Source organism: Phlebotomus papatasi, chromosome 3, assembly GCF_024763615.1.
Source record: "Phlebotomus papatasi isolate M1 chromosome 3, Ppap_2.1, whole genome shotgun sequence".
Classification (NCBI taxonomy): Eukaryota; Metazoa; Arthropoda; class Insecta; order Diptera; family Psychodidae; genus Phlebotomus; species Phlebotomus papatasi.
The window spans coordinates 37,338,054-37,357,113 of record NC_077224.1 but is presented as its reverse complement, the minus strand read 5'-3'; the positions used below and the strand labels follow the sequence as shown (position 1 = coordinate 37,357,113).

Sequence of the window (19,060 nt, the reverse complement as noted above, 5' to 3'; positions counted from 1 at the left end):
ACATCCTTTTCTCTCTCAAACGTCTTGCATAACTCTATCTCACTGTTTCCCACTCAAGATAAGATTGAAATAAAATTGAGTTTGGCGTTATGTTCAAAGGAATAAGAAGGGTACAAAAAGTTTTACTCTTAAAGTTATGCTGTATTTCGGAAAGCATTGAAAAAATCGCATGATAATACTGATAATATTTGAAATTTTGCCAAAAACGGAAAATTAAATATTCTTTTCAATGAAATAATGCTTTAAATTGTCCAAAAAATTGTTTAAAACAATATGATAAGCGTAAAGTAAAAAAAAAACAAATTAAGAATTTGTTAAAAATACGAATTTATATTATGCCCAACACACAATAACTTTTGTTTTGTAAACATGTTTTCGAAACTTCCTATGAGAGTGAGCGAGATGACTAGATCTAGATCTCACTCTCTCTCTCACAGAAAGCTCCAAAAACATGTTTACAAACAAAAGTTATTGTGCGTTGGACATTAGATTTTTTTTTTATTTTTTTCTTAATTTTTGTATCAGGGCATGGTTCATTTATCTGAAATGATCAAATAAAATTAATCAAATCAAATTAATTTAATCAAATTTCAGTAGCACTATTTATTTATGAGGATTCTTTTTTTTTCTATTATTGTTTCAGACCAAATCCAGACAAAGTGATCGTATACGATTGCTGTGGCGGAATTAATTGTGAAATTGGCAGAACATCTGCTTGTGATTGTATTACCCACCCACCCGTGTTTTGCAAGTTGCTGACAAAAACCAAAAAATGCATATAGAAATTCAAGTTGCACTCAATTTTGTCATATCCTACTTGTACAACAAATTACCACGTCGCCGTGTAAATTTATTCGGTGAGGAGCTTGAGAAGGCGCTCAAGGACAAATTTCAAGGTCACTGGTATCCGGAGAAACCCTTCAAGGTAATTTAAAATAATTCTAGGTGATTCAGATTAAAATGATACGAAGGCTAAGTTTATTTTATGCTCAATAGGGCTCTGCATTTCGTTGTCTGAAAACCGGAGACCCAACTGATGCTGTTCTCGATAGAGCGGCCAGGGAAAGTGGTGTTCCCATCAATGATATTCTCGAGAATCTTCCATCGGAATTGGCTGTTTGGGTCGATCCTGGAGAGGTGTCCTATCGAATTGGCGAAAAGGGAGCCATCAAAGTATGAGAGATTTCTTTGGAAAATCCAAAATAAATGTCTCTAATGGTGATTTTTGTTTATAGATCCTCTTCTCAGAGTCCAATGAACACCATGAGGACTCCTCTTCAGCTGATCGTGAGGTCACGAAAACATTCAATCCAGAGGCACAATGCTTCCGGCCAATTGATGCTGTCAACTCGAGCTTCGGTACACTCAGTATAAGTCCAAAGACATCACCCAATGGATCCCCACTGGCATCCACTGGGAGTCCAACATTCAAGAATGGTGCTCTAACTACAAGTCCAGCACCCGGCACCGGTGCCCACTCATTCCTGCCACGCACCCAGGCACCGCTCACCTTCACCACGGCCACATTCGCTCAGACCAAATTCGGCAGCACCAAATTGAAGACTAGCTCTAAGAGGGCAAATAGGTAAGCAAATTTTTTTTTTAATAAATCTATAATAACTCTTTTTAACTAATAGGAGTTGAGATTCTTTAAATGAACTAACCGTGCTATCACACTGAGATTTGTTCAATTTGTAAATTCAATTTAATTTTCAAATGAATTGTTCCTATGCGTTATTTTGCATTAAAAATCATTTGAATTGATAGATTTTCGTTTATTTATTGATATAAATTAATACTTGGCCCACCAAAACATGTTTAAACATGCTAAAATCGCATAAATATGGTTGCTCAATTAAATTTGAATTCAGCAAATTAAAATGTTAAAATTTGCTCATTAATTTCTATTTTATTGCAGTTAAACAAGTTTCCTTTTGAACCAAATTGTTCTTATTAAATTTATTCACTCGTAAATAATTATTATTTGTGGCCAAAAAAAAAATAAGTACAGTGATTAGTGGTAAACGGGAGTAATTTTCTGAGTTCCTCCAAAGCAATTCGAGGGAAATTGTTGTATCAAGAAATCGCAGTTGGGATGACTTCATACAGATTTTCAACAAGGCTGTGTAAGGGTCTCTTCATGAGCCCTCTTGCCTACAATCCTTTCTTATGGCTTTGGGGATCCTTCTGCATAACACATAAGTGACTTATAAGACATTTTAAGTTATCACACATTTTGCGGAGTCAATTACAATAAAAAATCACGCCTCACTATTTAAAATTGAGCAAATTTCTTGCAAAATATGTCCTGCCTGTGAGAATTTTCAAGTTAATTCTAGAAATCTTATGATGCCCAATTAGCTCAATTGAATTTAAAATTAAATTGTGAAAATCCTAGTGTGATAGCACCGTAAGATAAATGCCTGAAAACTTGGTTTATGCCAGTGTAGTAGCTTCAGCTTTTTCTGACCAGGGTTACCCATGAGGTACCCGGGGGAACCTCGGGAAACCCTTGGAACCCTTATATTTTCCAAGGCCCCCCGGGAGCCCTTTAATTTTATCCGGGACAAGGGTGAGCAAGAATCGTTTGAAACCGAATAAACGTCAAAAAACGTTTTTTCAGGTAGCGTTTTGACCATTGACGTCCAACTTTCATTTCACGTTTATTTGGTTTCAAACGGTTCTTGCTCACCTCTGATCAGGGAACTGAGAACCGGGAGCCACTTTTATTGCTTATAAGTTGATCCTTATTTTAATCTTACATTTTCAAAAGTACTTTTTCCTGAATTCTTCCTGATTTTTTGTGATTTTCAAAAGCTTAAGTTCTTAAAAATGTCTTTCTTTGTAAGAAAATTTCTGCCTAATTTTCAATTTTAATTCTAAAAATCTTAATTGAAATGTACAGTAGAGTCTCCTAAATTCGAACGCTCGGGGGGTATTTTTTACATTTCTCACCTCCCAAATTCGAACGATTTTTTCAAACTAACGAAATTTGTGTGAGATTAAATTGTACTTTGAATCAAATTCCCGTACTTTCTCGCAGATCTTAGTGGTAATATACTTCCTTTTCATTTTACACGACCATAATGTATGTAAACATTCAGGGAGAAGCACATAAATATTATTTTCATTCATCAAGAATACGAACTTTCTAACATAACCTCACAATTGGCATTTTGAATCCAATCGGCGTTCGAATTTGAGAGATTCAGATTTGAGAGACTCTACTGTAATATAGAATCAGTGATAACACGTGGTTTGCCCCACGAAATTAAAGATAAAAGGGAATTGCTTGCAATTAAGATCAGAATTCTCTTTTTAAATACAATTAACAATAAGTTTGCTCCATTGAAAAGCCTCCTGAACAATTTTCGATATTAAATCCAATAAATCTGAACATATTGAATCCAATTGAAGTTAAGATATTTATTAAGGTTATGTGATAAGAGAACATTTTTTTGTAACTAAAGCTTCCTTTAAAGTGGCTACAAATTTTCTTTAAGGAGCTGGTCTTCTCGCATTAATCCTTCTCCAGTTTTGGCAACTTTCGCCTTCAGCATCTTAGTATTCCCTTTCAACTAGCTGTTTAATGACACTGATGGTTACGTCCGTTCACCATTTTCTCTGGCTCTCTAAACCTCGTCCCTTCAAGCTTAAAGCTTAATAGCTTGCAAATATTCCATGAAGCAAATTGTAGGCCTTTTGTACTTATAGCTTGAACCAATATCGTAAAGTCTGTCATATCCAAGGCTTCTTGAGAATTTCAAAACAATCTTGTTTTACGAAGAGGGGTTGTTGGTCCCTCGCCCAACTCCCTCTAGAAGGACCAAATCCTTTGAAGGTCGTGATTTCCAATTGCAAGGGCTTATCAAACTTATGCCAAATATAAAAATGAAGATTGGAACAGGAAAAAGGTTATATATAACACATCTCCGCCCCTGGAAGCATATTTTATAAGCTGGAAATATTCTAAAAAGTAAAGAGTTTTGCAAGATCTTTAACTTCCGTCATATTTTAAGAAATTCGTCATTTCCACTGTTGAAATAGGGTCAAATGAACACCTTTTCGACAAGGAACCCCTATTGACACTTTTGTCAAAATGTTGAAATTTATTTAATGTTTCTAATAAAATGTAAGTAATATGGCGTTTTTTTTATTATTCTAAGTTTTTCGATAAGGATAAGTGTTCAAATTTCGTATCTCAAATGGTACAGAGTAGGGTGTCAATAGTTCCTGATACGAATTCTTAAAGTGCCAATAGATGTTCCTTTGACCCTATCAGTTTGTTTGGAATATCAGCGACATCGTTAAATTTTGTCAAAAAGAATGACAACCAACATTTTGTTACTTTTTAGTAGTTGTCAATTTGCTAATTCATGTACTTCCCAAGTCCAAGGTCTTGTCAATTATACTAGTTTCTCATGGCGATTAAAATACGTGAGATAAAAGAATCACACATAATACAATATCCGCCCACAACCGAAACAGGTATTTGATTAGTTCACTTCAGGATGTTTGCTACCTTTCCCAAGACATTTCGCTCTTCCAGGAAAAAAAATGTGAATTGAGGGAAATAGTGATAGAGGATTCAAGTGAGATTAGTTCTGTGGGCAATTTTCTTCATAAAATTGTGGGAACAGACGATAAAAATAGACGCTAGTAATTGAATATCTATCAAGTGAATGAAATGATATTAATTGACTGTATCATTTGCCATTTTCCTCTATCACGAAAAACAGTTGGGGGATTAGAGAGATTATTCAATTACATAAATTGGTCTACACCCCGAATAATAAAATAATAGAAAATTCTCAGAATAGAAACAAGAAGAAAATCGATTGTCGCAAAATTAGATGCTTTCTTTTTTAAATATTTAAAAGGTTATAAAAATGTCCTTTAAATATTTATCCCCTAACTTTTATTTTATGTTATTTATATTCCTTACACCGACCAAGTTTTCACTAAGCATTTGAATATTCTAATTCTGTTTTTGGCGCTTTCACCCCATTATTTTTGGAAGAAGAATACACTTCTATTAATACACCAATTGATGGAGAGTTTATTTTTAAATTCTTAGCTCCAGGGATATTAATAAAGTACCTGGTAAATCCTCAGATCTATCTCAAATATATCGTGGAATAATGGATTTGTCTTAAATACTCACAAATTGATTTTTTGTCTACCAAAGTCGGACTTAACCTTTCGGTAATTGAATTATCAACTTCGTTAAGTAACTTTCAAGATCAAGATGGGATAAAAAGGTCATATTGCTTAAAAGGTCATTCAATTTTGATATGGGTTTAAAGAGCTTTTGCAGCACTTCAATGAAAATTTCAAGATATTGACAGAATTTTCTAAACTAGAACAAAGAGAGGATGGGGATTCTTGAGATGGGTTGATATTATTTGATATATTGAATTTTTAAAGTGATTCCAATGCAAACTTTATTAGGAATTGTGGTATGAAAAATTAAAATTAATCTTCAAATTTATAATGAGCTTTAAAATAAAAAAAAATACCGTTTGTAAAAAATAAGACAACTTTATTAATCAAATTTTTTGGTAATTTTAATTTTTTATTGAATTTTTTTAATAGGCAATTAATTTCTAAAAGTAAATCGATAACTTTACAGCGAAACCAAAAAAGTAGTTAATTTGCTATTTCGGAAATTATAGTTTTTTTTTCAAATATAATTTATTGCTTTAGGATTGTTTGAGACAGTTTAATATCGGACTTTAGAGAAAGTTAGTGTGACACAGAATTCGGCTCAACTCAGAACATTTCTCAACTCCAAATATAGACAGATATATTTTTTCTTAATATATACAATAGGGGAACGCTATCAGGTTTCGCACATACTCTGGCTTCGAGCGCTTCATATTTTTTTACATATTCTTTTGATGAACCAGAGTGATGATTAAACCAAAGTGGCGAGGGGGTCCCAAGGGGTCGTAATTTTAGTAGAATTTTGGAAATCTGAAGTTTCGAATTTTTTGACGTTACGCTGTTTATTAGCTGTGTCTGTGTGTTCAGCCGTTACCACGCCTAGCTAGAGCCCAAACGGTTATAGATAGAGTCTTGAGACCTTCAGGAGATCTCCCCATAAATTGACCCAAGGATCATTAACATGCCCCTCATATTCCCACACGCCTCCTCTTCCCCTCCAAAACCATGTAATTTGGGATTTCTTGAAAACGCGTCGATCGATTTTTTTTTCATTTTTGGATATATTTTAGAGATTAACCAGGCGGATATTCATCCAGGTACAAAAATATCATTGAATCATTCCTAATAACTGTTTTTCAAAAAAAAACAGTTAAGGGGTTACATGGGTCTTTCAGGTCAAAAAATAGGCCTTTTTTCTGATAATAATTTATTGTGTCGAAAATGTTTTAGAAATTCCAACTTTTGGGATATGAAACAGTTACTTTAGAACAAAATTTAGAAAAAAAAAATTTTGAAAAATTTTGAAAATTCGACCGTTAGTAGCTGATTTTCGGAACCATTCCTCAAAAAACAGACATTGCGGTAGGCAGGATTTCTCCCAATAGGTTCATCTGAAATCAAAAAACTAAATATACTCTATTAGAGGATTAGTTGGACCCCTGCATGAACGAAGGATTTTTGAAAAAAAAAAAACAAAATTTGGATTTTTGGCAAAAGTTTTTGTAAAAAAGTATCAATTTTACCCTATTTTTCAACACATTTTGTATTGTAAAAATGGTACTGCTTAAAGGAAGTGCAAATCCTTTGTTCAAACACTAGATAATACTTCTCAAAATAAGTATACAAAATTTTAGAAAAATCGATTCAGTAGATTGCGTAATCTTGACTACCGCATTGTAAAACGGTGTTTCGAGAAAAACGCGTTTAAGGTTTTACAACAATAATGCGCGCGCGGGCGGAATGCATAACTAAAACTGTTTTATCTCCGAGACTTTTACTCCGATTGACTTGAAATTTTCAATATTTTTCAAAAGTTATACTATAATATAAAAAACAAAAAAAAATGATTTTTTTGACCTGAGAGACCCATGTAATCTCTTAAAAACTATTTTGGGTAATCTCATGAGTGATTTAAAAATGGGTTAAAATCGGTTCAGAACCGGTAAATGGTAAATCATGCAAAAGTATTTTTAATGTATAGCATCTACAAGTCACGAATTTGAGCACTTCACAAAGTCTCATGTTCTTTGCCACCCTTTTTGATTAAAGGATTAAAGATATTTTTGATACTTTAATATTAATGATCTTTAATAAGGCTGGTTTAAAGATTTAATGTTAGATTTATCTCAGAATTGAGGGATATATCGCAATTATTCGTATCTATTGGAGGCTTTTTATATACGCTAAGACGGCGTCAGACACTTAGCAAAAGCAATAGATGTAGAGTTTGGATAAATTACTATTATTATTATTATTATTGGTAACAAGTTTGTTATTTTGGGCCTATCGAAATATCATATTTCATTACAAATCCCATACACTGCGAAAAACAATATTCTGAAAAAAGGTTCTGTTAATCGAATACATATTTTGCTAAAATTTTGTCATAAGATGTTGTTTACGAATTTGACAAAACTTTTTCTTAAATTTTATTTGGAAGAACATCCTTTTGACAAACTTTTCTTGTTAATTTGACGAAACATTTTGTTTTCAGAGTTTTCAGAATGGTATTATTAGACTAGGCTCCACTTGAAAATAATTTGAGGTGTTTGAGGTCATACCTTTGCAAGAATTTTGACTAAAAGTAAAATTGTTTACTAGAAATTCTGTGAAATATTATGATCATATTGTTTTGAAGAATCTAATTGTGGGCGGTATCTAAAGAGCTTTGCGTCTTAAGAACAAAACCAGAGGTCAAGTCCTCGAGAGTAATCAGTCAAAACTGATTATACTGGTTACTGTCTAATTCGTTTATCGATTGCGTGGTTAATCGAAAATTTAGCTATGGCCAAAACCAATTATCTCGTACAATACTCCATTTTGTATTAATCCGAGACACTTTCCCTTCTCAGTAGTCAGTGAGATAAAATTATCTTTATAATAACCACTTACCAGTCAAAAACTTATCTGGTTACGCTCGTAAATTTGAACTCAGGCCTCTTACAAGATTATTTAATTAATAACAAAAATTTTAATAAATGCCAGGTGAATATGTTTTTGTCAGAAGGCTCCACTTTCAGGAAGAGTTCTCTAGAATTCTTTTGAAAAATATTCTAAGTTCTCAGGGTATTCAAATGACAATTGCACATATAAAAATGGACAATTCACTCGATCTAATGAATATCATTCCTTCTTTGAAGGCAATTCCCATGCAGGATGTCTCCCACTGAGTTCTCCAACTACATCAAGCAGCGCGCAATGCAGCAGCAACAGCTGCACCATTCGCACAACCATAATGGATCCAATGGCAACCATTTGGGCCCCATTGGACCAGCTTCCCCATCGCGCTCCATCTCCCCGAATCCGCTCACTCTCGGACTCGGCAGTGATCCCTACTTCTTCCAGAACCTCAATATGAGCGTGTATCCACAATTTGGTGGACCACGTAGCGTCTTTGGCGATTCGGGCCACTTTGGGGCTCATCCGCCGGACATGTACTCCTCGCCTATGGGCAAATTCAACTCGTACCAGGAGCCACACAATTTCTACAGCGCCGGAGGTCTGTCAACTGGTCAGCAGGGCGTTGTAGGGGCTGGTGGTGGATTGGCCAACAGTCCGTCCGCAGCTACCACCACGGATACCAATGCGGCTTCAGGGGCTGCAGCTGGATCCACCCAGAATGCAGAGGGAAGTTCTCCGGGCACCAGCGACAGCGCCAAACTTCTGGATGGCCTCAACTCCTTCTACACCAATGCAGGTCCGTATCAGCATCTCTTAGTCGCAAACTAGACAATTGTATATTGAAGAAAAAAAAAAAGAAAACACACAAGATCGGTTGCCACATAATTTATTTTTCTACACTATGTTTTGTACTTTTTTATTGAGAAAAAAAAATAAACATATATTGTTGTACATAAGAGAAGGTGAGCAATCTTATTCGCGATTGCTTGAATATGGATACTTTTAAACTCACCCGGGGGACGATGGTTAATTTCATTTTCTATATAGTCACTCGAATTGATTAGATACGAATGAGAAAAAAAAATTATTAATTATTAAAAAAAAAAAAACAGAACACAGGGTAATACGCGAGAATTGAGCAAAGATATCGAAGGTTTCTTTTTTCGCGGTGTTGCTACCAACACCTGGGGGAAAGAATGGTATAAAAAAAAATTGAAAAATTGTGTCATAAAATTTGTCTGTTGATTGATTTTCCTAATTTTTCGTCTTCTATATTAAACAAGAATTTAAAGAATAAAAATCAAGACGATACTGTGTAGTAAACACGATTTCTTATTTTTTTTCAAATTAAAAAAGAACTACACAATGACATAAAATAATATAAAAGAAATTTTAAGAAAAAAAAAAGAATCACCCACCAAAATCTATCATTATAATTAAATTACATGCAATTAGAAATGCAAGAAAAATTGATAAACATTGTAAATACTTTATTTACATAACTTATTGAAGAGATGAAAAACAAATAGATGAAATAATTTTGTACGTGCAATAGTGGCGTAAAAGAACATTTTTATGGACAACAAAATATTAAGAGAAAAAAAAACAAACCAAAAATGTAAGCAAGAGATAAACGTGGAAATTTTGCCGTCTCCTTAAGGAAAAAAAAAACAAAACAACAAGGACGTGAAGAAGAGTTCTTTTTGAAAACACTAAACACTATCCTAGCATTCAGAGCTTACCTTCACTCACGGTAGGAGCTTCTAAAAAGGGGCAAATGTTCGAAAAGTTATACCTTAAGTTTGCAAAAGACCCATACGGTGGCGCTGCAAACCTGAATACTTTCGAAAAGAAACTATATATATTTTCTTTTTCGAAAATATGTATTCGAAACTCGGACTTTTTATACTTTATTCCAAAACCAACCAAAAGTTCGAAAAGAGCTTTGCACGCTTTACGTACATATCTGCTATAGAAGTCGCGTTGTTCGAATAGGTTAGGAAATTTCTGGCAACGATTGAAGATTTGTTGGTCTTCTTAATATGCAAAAAGAAACTTCTAAATTGATAATTCCTTGCAGAATTATCAAGAAGTAAAAACGTATTTTCTGTCTTTTCAAAACGATATTCGAAATTCTCAAAGTTCAGTTATGATTGGGAAGATTGTGTTTTAGATAAAATAGAGAGATTAAAAATTGTTTTTTAATTTATTTCGAAAAGTTCTGGGAATGAGTATTTAATAGCGAGGAAATTAAGTGAATGAAATTGATGACATAAGAGAAAATGGGATAATTACCCTTTTTATGAAAACTGTCTCACTAAAGGATTATTATTTTTTTATTTTATTTAAAAACACGATTTCCGAAAATGTTTCAAATTAATTGATTATTTATTCAAAAGAGAGATTTCGATCAGAATACCCTCGTTCTAATGGGCTTTGAAAATCAGTTTTCCATTTATCAATCAGGATAAACAGTGGCTAAACAGTATGTTCGAAAATATTCGGACTTACACCAGTGCTGTAAAAGTTACCCAGTATTCATTATCCCAATTTGATGATAGTGATTCATGAGACCTTCTAGTCATTTTTCAATATTATTTAATTTAGGCGTAGCTTTTTCGTTTCGGCAATATCTTTTCGACATAGCTGAAAATGCTCTTGTAAAGTGAAAGTTTTCAGGATCAGCGCCACCACATGACTACTAATTAAATTAATGGAGTAGTTCGAAAATTATAGTGGTAGATCTACTACCTTTTTCGAAACTCTCTCACCAGAAAAGACAAGCTCTAAATGCAAGGTTTTACGAATTACACAAATAAATAATGAGAGTGAAAGAATAATAAAAATAAAGAAATTAATACAACTGTAAAGACGGATATTACCTTTACGGCAACTTTTAAGAATAGTTTATACTTTATTTTTTCACTTGCTTCGTATTGAATACGATTATACAGATTTAATAAAAGAAGAATAAGATGATGAGAAAAAAAATACATAGGACTATATTCTTTTAGAGAAGACATTACATATTAAAAAAAAAGTATATATTAGGATATATTTTAGCAAGAGCATGTAAGACCTGTTTATAAAACTTTATTGTAGACATTTCATAAATTAAAACAGAAATATTTCAAAACTTGTTACATTGTAGATGACATCAGAGAAATACTACAATAAAAAAAATGAAATAAGAATATTAAGAATAATTTTTTTACGATTTGTTACCACTTTTTTGAAAAAAAATCTTTTTTATTATCTTTTTTTTTAATTAGATTGTAAATTTATTTTATTTTGTACATTTGTAGTGATTATTTTCCAAACTCAATGTCGTCCATTTAACACTGAAGATATTTTTTTATTATTATTTTTGAATAATGCGAGAGAATTTTGATGATAGAATGAAAAAAAATATAAACAAATAAATCACGTGAAGTATTCAATACTATCTAGTCGGCTTATTCTATAGAAAGAGAATGAAGAATAAAAAAATGAACTATAATAAATTAGTTATATGATAAATGAATGAGGAAAAAAACAAAGAAGAGATAAAAAACTAAATTTGCATATCAGTAAAAAACAATAAAGTAATACTACAAGAAAGATGTGAAAGAAATATGTAAAAAAAAGTCGTTTAAAAAAAACTATATAAGGACAACATTTAACTTATTCTAGCTTTATCATAAGGAAAAATAGTTCAGAAGATTATAAAGAAAAAAATAAAGAGGAAAAATCAAATGATATTGAGACGAACACAAAATTTTATAAAGAATAAAATAAACTGTATAAAAGGTGCTAATGAAAGGTGAGGAAAGTGAATTAAAAAAAAAACTATTACCGATAAAACTTTCTGCATATAAACTGAATATTTTCCCATAAAACTATTTTTTTTCATTGAAATTTATGTTTGTTAATCTTTTTGAACCGCTACTTTTTTTACACTAAATAATTTATGAGAATAGAGCAAAAAGACATATTAATCTTCCTATTGAAACTTCTCCTTATTTTCTATTAAAACTTTTTTTAAGCTAATATTATAAAGTAAATCACCTAAAATCATGCTAATTGAAGTACATACTAGATGAAAACATGTACCTTTTGTGGTAGAGAATTTTTATTAAGCAGTACCTGCCGGAAATATTGAAGAAAAAAAAGTGCAAGTGAAACAATTTAGAATTGTATCACTCTGCAATTGCAGACCAGAGATACGAAATAATTATATAGATATGCATTATTTTCTATATTTATGCAAAAACATTTGTTTGTTAAATGCGTTCTAGAAGACTATTATATATTTTTTATTTCTTTTTTTTTAAATAGAAAAATCTCCTTGTTAAACTCAAAGATCAATTCCATGCATTCTTCCCTCACTTGCTTCATTTGGTTAACTTTTTGTCTTTTTAATTCAATAAAATCTACTTTTTCATGTCCTTATATATCAAGGTATAACATTAAAATCAAAGAATTACAAATTCATCTTGAGATATACCTTTCAGCTTTACTTGAGATAATTTTTCTCACTATTTATTTTTGCTCCCAAATGTCTGGAAATTTTGTACTTTTTTCGTTTAAACTTGCAATTGCGATTAATTCGGAGAATCTAGGAAGAAATTTTCGCAGAGCAGCAGTAAATCAATTAAATTTAAAATTATGAAAAATATTCAAATAAATTTCTTGCTCAAATAAAACCATTTCTGCTAAGCAGCTACTTCAAACTGGTTTATGTGCGAAGCTTACATGTGAATCATTTAAACTATAAGTCAGAACTCTTTTCTTCGAAGGGAAAAACACTTACTTGAAGTGTTTGGTTGTCTTCATATTATAATTCTTTTTCATCTTAAATCTTAATGTTTCTTTATCCAACTTCAAGTGGATTATCTCATCTAAATTTTTATTGAAATAAAACTATGTTAATTGAGGTAGAAAAGTTATCAAAATAGCCCCTGGTAGATTGACCATTCCCTTGTTTATTTTCCAAGCTATTCTAAAATTAGAGGTTATGTTTCAGCTAACCTAAAAAAACAAAGTTCTCGTAATAGAACACTTCCAAATACACTAACAATATTTTTTTCGCATAAATTCAGGATTTTTTTTTCAGAAATTTGCCAGTAATACCGTTCTAGCACTTTTCTAGAAGAAATTTTAGCTTTGCCAATAACTCTACAGGAGTGTTAAAAAATTCTTCACAAGACCCTTCAGAATATAATTAAAATCGAGAAAAAACTGACTGATGAAAAGAAAATGCATGTTTTTCGGACTAATATCCCAAAAACTGCTGCAAATAATCCAAAAATTACTTTAAGAGATTTTTCTTTAAGAATTTTTAGTAATTGCGCTCAAAACGATTAACTAGGGGATAAATTTAATTTTTCTGCTTTAATAGAATTGGGCAAAATCTTTAATTTTGAAGTATGAAATTTGAAAAATTTCTTTTTCAGTTTTATTGCAAACCTGTGACATTTTTAGGCCATTTTGAATATATGACAGAGACAATTAATTTGTCTGAAAATATGATTATCTCTTATCTTTATCAAAAAGTATTATAGCAGTTTCAAAGAAAATTATCCTAAATGTGATAATCCAGCAAAAGTTGCCCAAATGTAATAGAGTAGTAATTCCTACTTTGAAAATGAAGTCCTATTGCCCCTATCGCTTTTTCCGATTGGCTAGAGCTTAAGAGCTTCCTAACTCCAATAATGGCGTCTACACATTAGAGAACTTTATGTCCATATTGAAGCAAATTACCTACGCTTCTATAGAAAGAGCTGGCAAATATGGACATAAATTTCTCTAGTGTGTAGAAGACCTAAGAGAAAGCGGTTTGACTAAAGTATTTTATAGGATTATTACTTTGCCTACAGAATTCGAGCAAATTCTAGCAAAATTCTGTTTCATTTTCGCCATACATGATTGCAATAAAATGTCTCTAATCAAGGCTTAAGTCTGCTCCACACAAAAAGAATCATTAAAAAAGCTCTGCGAAAATTTCTCTGTTCAAAAAATATTTATTAAAAAAAATCTATATTTAGAAGTAAATGAAAAGTAATAAAAAATAGATGTCGATTTAACTTACAAAAAATTCGCATACAATGCATGTAAAGAGAGATGATAAACTAATAGAATAACTAAAAAAAGAAGATTATATAATAAGAAATCCCTTTAAATTGAGATAGGCTAGAGAGTTTAAATATAGAATATAAAAAAAATACCAAAATCGTTAAGTGGATTTTTTTTTAAATGAAGTTTCTTTGAGAAAGACGAAACTAAATTGTCTTACTTTCAGAGCAAGTGTGTGAAATTCTATACAATTCTTAAAGAAAAAAAATATTAGCATCAGCTAAAAAGAAATGATAAAAAATGTGAATACAAAAATACTTTCTAGATTTTATTATTAAAATAAAAAGATGAAAAAAATATATAGAGATAGAGTGTAAAATAATTTGTTACTTTTTTATAAATCATTTTATACAATTAAAAAGAGAGGAGAGTGAGGAGAATGAGAAAGAAAACTCATGAATGATTGTTATACACACCAATTTAAAAAAAATATATTCTTGTTTTATTTTTATTTCTTTTCCTGTTTTATTTATTTTCTGCTTTTTCTTTTGGTTTTATTTACTTTTTATTGATTTTCGCCGTTTTTTGCGTGATTTGGTCATCGACAGTTGAAAGAGATTCAAGAAGAGATATACGTATTTTAGATAGAGAATACAGAATAAGGATTTAAAAAAATAAAATGGTGAGTGTTGATTAAAGAAAAAAAAAACAATTACCAAATAACACACATCTCAACAGAATTCAAAGTGAAATAAAAACTATTTCTTATCACTGTAATTAAAAGTACTAAGTAAAAAAAAACTAAATGTGCAACACCATCTTAGACATGGAATACTAATTAAATATTAGAATTAATAACCTAAATTTGGAAAGATAATTGAATCACGAATTTCTTCAGCAGTCTAAATGGATTTTACAGACATTTCCATATTCATACAAAAAAAAAAGAAAAAGAAAACTTCGTGTTTTTATTTATTTTTTATTTTGGCATAAACTATTTTTATTTTCAATTTCTTTTCCACTTTTTTCCTTTCTAACGAGTAAACTTTGAGGTGAAAAAAAATCATATTTCTATTTTTATACATATTAATAAAGGGTACCTTTTAAAATTTAAAAATAAAAAAAAATGTGGAATGAATTTTATAAAAAAATGTGAAAACAAGAAATAAATTTTCTGTTGTTGGATAATTGAAGACATTGCAATAATCCAGCTTTTCTAATGAAATTAACAAGGATATAAAAATGATGGAAGCTCCTAAAGCTATACAATAGAATATTTTAATACATATAAAATTGTATATAAGTGAATTATTTTTTTATCTTATAGTATTAATACGATATACAGTATTATCTTTATAGATGAAATAACAATGTAAAACATACAACTTTTACACTTGACGGTTTTTTTCTTGAGGAAACGCATATTTGAACATGACAGTTGAACATAAATTCTAGGGTGAAATTCCTCCAAAAAAGAAAAGAAGAGAAACAGGATAAAAGGTATCCAAAGCCAAAGGATAAAAGTTGCTGCAAAAGTGAGGTTAGGACAAACTGCAATTTTTCTATCCTTATGGCATTTTTGGTACAGAAACTGGAGACTTTTACAGGAATTCTCTCTCATATAGAATATAACGACGAAAAATCTACCCAATTGATCATTATACAAGAAGTTTCCCACCTTCAGTACAAAGAAAAAGAAAACGACGCGTAAAAATTGAGGTTATGGCGCGAGAGAGAAAGCTGGATAAATAACACGAAAGGACTCCAATTTCTCAAAAAAAAAACATTGTACTGTGTTTTATTCTCTAATTTATTTTTCTCAAGACAAAATATACCAGAAAAACACACAAAAAACATCCAATTTGGTAACAATGAGATTAAAGAAAAATATATTTAAAAAATCTTGAAGAAACTACCCCCAAAGAATATTGCATCCATAATGATAAAAGAATAAATAGAATTAAAAAAAAAGATGATCTAATAAAAATAGGTGAATTAATTGAGAATAGACGCCCAAAAAAACTGTATTTGGCTTCAGGCGCTACAAGTACATGATGAATACAATTGTTTCATGAATGCTAATTTTCCCCCTCTTTTATATATTATATATTAAAAAAGAAAATAAACGTGAAACAACAAAAAAAAAGTGAGAGTTTAGAATTCTGTGAGAATTACTAACTTAATTTTAGATAAAACAGAAATAAATTCAAGAAGTAATACAAGGAAAATATAATATAAAAAATAATTAATCAATATGACAAAATATCATACATGTCTGCTTAACTGCTTTCTTACATAAATGAATTTAAAAAAAAAAAGAAAAGATGTCGAGATGATGAAAAATGTCGATAAATTTAATTATAGCATTCCAGAATCTAACCCCAATGTCCCCAACCCCCTTTTTTCCCTTTTCCACCCCGGGCAAACACACCAACTAATTCCTGAGTTTTAATTTAGAAATTTTATCTATATTTATCAATGCAGAAAAAAGGACAATTTCATACGTACATTGTAGTCTATTTTTTATATCGTCTCTTTTAAACCAATGAAAAAGAAATATTTCATATGTTACTGACTTAAGTATTGAGAATTTAGTGAAAGAGATGAACTAGTAGATGATTGAAAGTGAATGTACATTTTTTCATTAGTCTCAGAGTATAAAAGAATATTAAAAAAAAATAATGAAAAAAAATTGAATAATGTGATGATTTTTTTACAGTTTATCTAATGGATGAGAGGAAAAAAACAAGAAAAATTTACATATATAATACAACTAAATGTATCTATTGAATATTCATTGAAAAAAAAAAAACTTTATATATTACACTGTAATACATAATGTTAGAGATGTAGAGAAAATTATACTCTTTGTGTAATTTGTTCAAAATAAAATGTTTCTACACTACAATTACTTGGACTTTTACTGCGTTGATTGCCTGTTTTTCAAGTCGGATCTTTTTTGGTCTCAACTTTTTAGGTTATGTTAAACCTAACCTCAAGTATTTAAGACATATTGTTCGAAGTTCGAAGAGGAATCCTCTTGGAAAAATCTCGTATTCCGCCATATAGAATTTGTTTTTATTTAAAATCTGTAACCAAAACTTTATAGATGTATTTTTTTTAATTTTAAAAGAAAATTGAATGAAATATTCATCTTAAAAATTTCTGACGGTAAGATAACCTTTGTTTTTGAGGTTAGATAGTATGTAACCTCAAATTCCTGAACCAGAAAAATGAGCAGTGAAATTTTAAAATTAGCATTAAAATTAAATTATAAACAGCAAAAATCTATATCTTCACATAAATGGGTTAAAATAATGATTTATATTACTTTTAATTTTGTATATCATATTTCCATTAGTCACCAACCAAATTAACCTTACGTCTCGTTTGCACATTTCTATTTTAATATAAGCATAAGCTCTAAAACTAAACTAAAGTAAATACCGTATTTATTGCTATGCCTCATTTGATTTCACCCTTAATAAATCTATATATCTTTCCAATATTAAAGCAATTTCACATTTTAACAGAGTATTTGACTATAGTATTCTCTATAGTATTCTTTTAGTAGAAACTCCATGTAGATTGAGGTGTCCATCATTTAGGATGAATCTAATGGACTTTTTAACATCTTCAGGACACTCCTAATCCTCTCAGCGCTCAATTTTAATGTGCTGGACACACTTACGACTTAAGCCGACTTAAGCAGACTTAAAATAATGATTAGGTTAGTGATTAATTAGAATCGCATTAGTATTGATTCGCTCAGAATAAAAACAGGCTATTTTAATAAGAAAATGCATAATATACGATAGATTTTTTTTGCTCACTGCAACTCAATTCAAAATTTAAAACCTTCACTAATTTCGATATTAAATTAATGTTATGTTTAAATTTAGTTTATTTTTTTAATTGTCAAAAAACACTTTACAAGAAATTAAGGATTAATCGGTATCCCATTTTCTAAAATTATTTTCTTAGTTTTGAGGTTAAATGCGACAAAAATCTGCACATGTTTAAAAAAAATCGAATAAAAAAATTTGGTCCAAACAACCTATAAAGATTTGAAAAATATTATTATTTAAAGTAGAAATTAATTTATTTTGATTATAAAAATAGATCATTTTTTGTCGTCACTAATTTACTGTTTGAAAAACCCTCTAAAATGCACTTATTGAAGATTTTTCTATAACAAAAATGTATCTTTATATTTTATGGTTAGGCTTAAGAAACAAACAAAAAAGAAAGGCATATATAAATATAATAATATTTTTAACTGTTGAAAAACCAAATAAGAAAATTTTACTATATTATGACTTAAATTTTTGAGAATAGACCTAAAGATTGCAAAACTTTTAATATTTAATTTATTTCCTAAATTAAAATACAAAATTGAACAATTTTCTAAATAAAATTTTATTTACACTGAGAGAAATCCGCAAAAGTTAAAATAACATTCCAGAAATGTTTATTTTACCCTACAGTATTGATCCGAAATCGGTGTAAATCATTTGATAATCATAATCGAACTTGAAAAATGTCAACAAACTATTTTCGAATTTAACTGCCGCTCGAATTAAGTACCGTCGTTGCGAGTGACTTTGCACGTTTTTTCGCTGTTTTTCAACTTTACCCTCTAAAAGTGGATAGTTAAAGTGAAGGGAGGGGGGTTTTTGAGTAAAATTATTTGTATTCAGTTGTTAATGAATGGATTTTGTGCCACTAGCATTAATTTTATAAAATTTTACTATGTTTAAAAAAATCAAGAAAAAAAGCTTGCACTGGGGATAAGATGCGGGTGACTTTGCACTTTTTAATAAATACTAAAAAATCAACAATTTCTGATAATAAACGACAATGAAGATCTTCACATCTAAGGGTAATATGCACGAGATCTACAAGATGGCATGATCGTAATCTTCATTTGACGTTTCTG

At 30.3% G+C, this 19,060-nt stretch overlaps 1 protein-coding gene across 1 annotated transcript in view; it reads left to right on the top strand.

Annotated features, from left to right (window-relative positions):
• LOC129805546 (protein Tob1-like) overlaps window positions 1-14,632 on the top strand; it is a 44,001-nt gene extending 29,369 nt beyond the window's left edge. The window contains exons 2-5 of the mRNA XM_055853530.1: window positions 644-925; window positions 997-1,173; window positions 1,236-1,585; window positions 8,307-14,632. Coding sequence (XP_055709505.1) covers window positions 773-925; window positions 997-1,173; window positions 1,236-1,585; window positions 8,307-8,895 — 1,269 coding nt within the window. The 5' untranslated portion in view covers window positions 644-772 and the 3' untranslated portion in view covers window positions 8,896-14,632. The remainder of the gene's footprint in view (window positions 1-643; window positions 926-996; window positions 1,174-1,235; window positions 1,586-8,306) is intronic.
• Window positions 14,633-19,060: the final 4,428 nt, after the last annotated feature.